This window comes from Molothrus ater, chromosome Z (genome assembly GCF_012460135.2).
Source record: "Molothrus ater isolate BHLD 08-10-18 breed brown headed cowbird chromosome Z, BPBGC_Mater_1.1, whole genome shotgun sequence".
NCBI lineage: Eukaryota > Metazoa > Chordata > Aves > Passeriformes > Icteridae > Molothrus > Molothrus ater.
The window spans coordinates 45,652,564-45,658,563 of NC_050511.2; the positions used below are offsets into that span (position 1 = coordinate 45,652,564).

Here is a 6,000-nt window from a genome sequence, read left to right on the forward strand (position 1 = left end):
AATTGTTTTTATGAGACATGGAAGTCCATGGTGCAGGATGTTGCGGTGTAAAAGTTTGCCTATTCATAAAAAAAAATCAATGATGCTTTCACAGAAGAGGAATCAAGTGAGACCTATTAAATGTGAAGTACCACATACTCTAATTTCTGCTTTCTGGACATCCCTTACTTCAGGGAGTTTTCCAAGATAAACAGATCTGCTCCTGAGATTAAGGGGAAAGGGTTCTTTATCACTTGTTTGAGCCCCACAGATGAAGTTGCACTTTGTCTTTGTCTTGGTGAATTTTTGACAGATCAGATAGTTGCTCTTGTCTTTATTGAAGCTTTAGTTTATGACACAGTTTTTCCTACTGAACAGATTAGTTCTGGATTTGTTTCTTAACTTACTGGTATTTCTGTCTTGCAGAAAGCACCTCTACTGCTACATTATAGACCCAAAATGGACTTGCTGTAAGGGAACTTAAGTGTCCTTCTGGACAGAGCTTTTTGCAGAGACTATCATCTGGCACCTTCTTAGTGCATCACTAATCACATGACACAAACCAGCTGAATAATTTTGGAAGACTGGAGGGCTTTCATAGTGGGCTGTCCTGAATATTTCTTCTAGGGATGTGTTACCTAGACTTCTGGGCAGACAATATTTATACTTTTTTGTATGGAAGAAAGAAGTTTCAACTCAGCAAGACACTACCAGCATTAAGTTTACAGATACTGAAAACACTTCACAGTTCCATGTAGCTCAGCCTGATTTGTCTCTTACAGTTACACACAGAAAAAAAGTTTGAGTGTTGTGGGGTGATATAAATATGTTGCTTTTGACACCAAGTTGCTTTAGTTCTCGCATTCTAAATCTTTAAAAACTATATTTTTGCAAAGTGTTATTGTCTTATATAGTATGCCTGATTGCATTGGCTTTATTGAAGTTATTCTGTAGAGCATTGAACATACCTGATAATACAGTGACTGGTGATAATTTATTATGCTGCATTGAAAACTTAAGAAAATCTGGGAAACCAGTAAATTTGTCATTTTTGCCCAGTTATTGCTCTCCCTCACCTTGTGTTTTAATAAAGTTTTGATACTTCTGTATACGTGTTAATTTGGTAAGACTAATAGAAATAATTTCAGTTGATTTTAATGTGCTGTGATATATATTTTGCTATGGTATAAATTGCACCACGTAATGACAAATACTCACAAGTGCTAGATTTGTGAATTTCTTAAAAAATAAACATTTCTTATGTATTTGTGGCTTGCAGAAATCAGTTTTTAATTTAGAGAGAATTTGCTATCACTAGCTATTGAAACAGTGGCTCTTGGACAACTGTGGGAGTATTGTAGGTTTTTCATTTCACTGATTAAAACTTACAGGCAGCTTTAAATTTCTTTAGCTGTTTTCTTACAAAACCATAGCATTTTCTGTACTGCAATTCCAAACTTACATGGGGTGGGGAGGAAGGGGGAATCAAGACAAGATTATTTTAGCACCTTTTGGCCTTAACTAGTAATTTTGCTTGCATCAGCCCTAATTGGATGCAAGGTAATACACATTAATGTATGTATGGGTACATACATCTATATACACATATAACTATATATGTTATAGAAAGCACCCTCAATGGCACTTAGCAGGGCTCACTGCACTTTTTGTAAGGCTTTTGGAAATAATTGGCTTTTAAAAAACTGTAGTTGAAAGTGATTTCTGCAAGCTATATCCACTATGTATCATCCATAGAACAATTGTAAGAACATTTGTCTGGCACAGGTGTGAAGTCACTGAAAACAGTGTATGCCCTATTATGGCCAGCTGGAAATAGTTAACCTAATTTTTGGAAGAGTTTTCCTATCAGCTGAAAATGCTAGTCGCTATTCCTATTATTAAACCCTGTTATTTTTTGATAAATTGTCTTTTGATAAGAAGCCCTGCTTCCTCTTGCTGTGCTCCTTTGCTTCTTCTGCTAGAAAGTGTTACTTAGTAACTGGAAGCTGATACTGCAAGAGATTTATATAAACATTTTAAATATTCTTCCTCTTGAGTTTTCAAAGCGCTACATTCCTCAGCACATTTCCCTTAATTTCCCTCTCTGGAGTCTTCAGTTCTCCTTTCCCAGCTCTGCTGCTGCTTGTGCTTACCTTTGACAACAGGGCTCCTTATTTTGATTACAGTCACAGATGTGAGGAGGAAGGAAATGAAAAAGAAATTATGTGAGCAGAGAATGAAAGGGAGCCTCCTGAATTGTGGAGATGGAAAGGAGAGCCACACAAAGGCCAGAACATGCTGCTGTCCATGCAGGTGAAAGTGTTAAGATAGCTGCATTTGAATGTTTAGGTCACACAGAACTCCACATCTGGTTCTTGTGTGGTGTTTGTGTGCATGTCTGTGATTCATGCAATCAAATTTTGCTCTGATTTTATCTTGCTGTTTGTGTATTTTCGGCTTTTTTTCTATCTTGAGCATTACTTGATCTGGCAGAAAAGAACAAACAAGATCATGTGTCTACCATTTTTAAAACTTTCCATGAAAGCAGTCAATGCAGGTGGTATGGATGTGTACACAAGCTGACATACTGGGCCTCTCTGGAGCTGTTTCTTACGTGATTGTTACTGTTCTAGTGTGAATAAGAGGCTGGCTTTGCCACTGAGGCCCTGAGAATGTGGACAGGACTGTAAGGGTCCCAGCTCTGTGCACCCAGAGTATACACACAGTGGCTGTACCTGATGTAGACATTAAACTAAAGCTGCCAGACAGCATTCTGATTAACCACCTTAATCAGAATATATATATATATATATATATATATACACACAAACAAAAAAATATATATATACATATACACATATAAATGAGATCTGTCTACCTCAAGTGTGTGTACTGCAGGAAACTTTTGTATGATTAGATATTGACGCAGTGCTGTTAAAGTACATTGGGATTTCATTTCTTCCTTGTGTACTTGAGCAACTGAGAAATTAATTACGAACACGCAAATTCAGAAGCCTTTCAAATCTATCTCTTGCTGTAACAACTTACAATAGAAAACTTATAACTTCATAACCATCTTTAGAATCACTTGAATTTGTTATGGTGCTATGAGTATATAGAAAACTCTGTTTATATGGATACATAAATTCAAGCCAGTATTAATACCTATAGCTGGGGTTTTTGCTTGTAATTGTGTGTAACTGCTTTTGCAATGTGTTTAATCTGATAATACTGCACCATTAAAAAAAAACAAAAAAACAAAAAAACAAACAAAGAAAACCAAACAAAAAACCCCCAAACCAACAAAAAACTCCAAAGTTACTCAGTTGTTTTTCTAAATCACATGTGATAACATCTTCACTTCAAAAATTGCCCTCAGGAGTGGTGTGACTCTGTCTGTACCATATGTTAGTCTCACTAAAAGACTACAGTGTAGAGCGAGGCCTTCTTTGGGTCAGAGCCTTGTTTAATTTCTGTGACACTTAAGAGACAATTTATATCAAGATTATATTGGGTAAAGTAACCCTGATACTGTTGAAAGTTGAACTAAAATTTGGACACGGCCATACATATTTCTTAGTTCTGATGAGATCATGGTAGTTGATTTTGGCTTTTGTGAAGATGCCATTACTGTGAAGTAGTTTTTATAATTTCTTACGCTGGTAAATAGTTGCAGTAAGGAAGTATCTTGTTGCATTATCCTCAGCAGCAGTGAGACTGATGAATCACCTGGGCTTAGAGTCTCACTAAGTATACTTTCATTAAAAATAAAGAATTCAGATAGAATATATAATATTGAATTTAAATAAGATTTGGGGGTTTAAATTTTAACTTTATAAAATTATTTATTCTATTTTAAGCCTTCTGTCTTATTTTACCATCCAAGTATTTTTGGTTTTAGTGGTCCAGCTTTATTTACGGGCATATAAATTGAAATTGTAAGATGTTTTTACAAGCTTCTTCCTTTTACATTGAGTTTGAGTAGCTTTCATCTGTATGTTTTTGTTTTGTATGGATAAAGAGCATTACTTATGCTTTTGTGCAATAGGTTTGAAACATGCATTTATTAGGCGTATGTTTAAATTGTAAATGTAGCATCTACTTACCATTACATTTAAAAGGAATGTAGATGGCTTTTCTCACTTGTTCAAATGGAGTTTTATTTGGGGCTGTTATTTGGGGGTGGGTGTGTATTTTATGCTTTGTTCCATTTTTTATTTTATGAGTGAAATGGGGGATTTAAAATTTCTGTAAGTACAAGAACTATCTGTCAGCAATATTTTAAAATAAACGATCTTGCAAGAAACCTTAATGTGAATTGTGGAAGCAATCGACAAGACTTGCAGCCTATCTGAAAATGTTTTGTGCCATTGTTAGGTCTGGTATATTTGTGTACCATCACACCTGGGAATATTTTTTCTATGGTTGTGCAATAGTATACACAACACTGTCACTCAGGAGATATGGGACCGTAAAAAATATCAGACTACAACTATGATGGTGCTATTTTTTCCAGTAGGCTATGAGCCTTTGAAAGCTTATCTGGCTCTTATTGTCTTTATAACAACACAGTCCTAGGGGATATACAGATTTTTTTTTTTCTACTAGATGATAAATATAACTTGCTGTTTTACAGCATTCTGCATATTACATTGAGATAAAGATAATAGGAAAAAGCCAACCAGTCTGTACATCAGTGAGATGAATCTTAGGTACACATTTTGTACAGAAGGCTTTACTGAACAGCAAAATCAAGTTTCTGCTTTTCCTCAGGTAATCACTTCAGTTTGGATGCTTCACTGAAAACATTAATGCAACTTTAGTTAGTCTGCCTAAAGTTGGTAACAGAAATTGTTCCACGCACGAATCTCCCTACATAAGATACAATTAGATGTTACTTGGGTCTTGAGATCCATTTTTGAAGAAAAAGTTGCAGAGAACAATACTAAAGAACATGGAACAATGCTTCAGTCTCTGCTCTCATCAAAACTTGCAGTCAGGACAAAAATTACCTAGGAACTTGGGTCTTGTGGCAAATCAACAGGTAATGTTTTACCTATTTATTTATATACAAATTAAAGGTATGACTCTACTGTTTGTTCCATATTTTATCCTACTTAAGAGTTTTTTGGAAATCTTTTGAAGCCACAATGACCTGTCCATGTCCTGGTCGTAGGGTAGGAACTACATGTCCAATTCTATGAACATTTACATTGGTAGCTTTAGTAATAACCTGGATGGTTCCACAGAAACCAGTGGGTTCATTCATGCAAACAGAGGTATGGCTGAAGGAAGAAGTCCTGAGTTTTGAGTACTGATACTCCATTATTTTTGTTATTTCTGTTTGAAATGGAAAGTATTGGTTTGATGGAATCTTTAATTCAAGTGACTTATCTGGACAAAAGGAAAGTTTGTTCTTTCCTTCTGCAAACAGGATCATTTTGCAGTTAAGGGACAATTAGCCAGTGCAACCACTAAGCCTTTTATCCTCATATGTGGCGTAATAAAGATTCTGGAACTGTCAGAGTGTAAAACCATATTTTTGGCTTAGCTTCATTTAAAAGTTTACAATTTTTTATGCTTTGTGTTGCTGTGTAATTTCTGTACTACTGGTGGCTAGTTTTGTCTGAATAAGCCTTTTGGGGATTAATGCTTAATGTTTTGATTTTATGATAGTGAAGCTTGTATCCAGTGTTTTGCCAATGAATATTATATGCTTGTTAATAAAAGCAGAGAAACTAACTGAAATGCTGTGAGGCTGAAAGTTTTTGTCCCATTCTTTTGAAGGAACATAAGGAGCTAGCAGTCATTGTAGCACTGAATAAGTGCAGTGTGACTGAAACAGAGGTGGTGTGGCATTGCATTGTCATAAAATCTGCCTTTTACTCAAAACAGAAGAATGGCTTAAAGTATTACTCCACTGGCAGTATGTCTGTGACAAGTGTGTGTCAAGTAACTGCCAGATAGGAAATTAAATGGCTTCAGTCACTGAGAGGGAAAACAGCATTATCCTGGTGTCTT

At 35.6% G+C, this 6,000-nt stretch overlaps 1 protein-coding gene across 7 annotated transcripts in view; it reads left to right on the forward strand.

The window, feature by feature from the left end:
* PCGF3 (polycomb group ring finger 3) overlaps positions 1-5,721 on the forward strand; it is a 55,422-nt gene extending 49,701 nt beyond the window's left edge. For all 7 annotated transcript variants that reach the window (XM_036402985.2, XM_036402983.2, XM_054517863.1 and 4 more), the window contains one exon: positions 406-5,721. In XM_036402985.2, the coding sequence (XP_036258878.1) occupies positions 406-453 (48 nt within the window). In that variant the 3' untranslated portion in view covers positions 454-5,721. The remainder of the gene's footprint in view (positions 1-405) is intronic.
* The last annotated feature ends 279 nt before the right edge of the window (positions 5,722-6,000 follow it).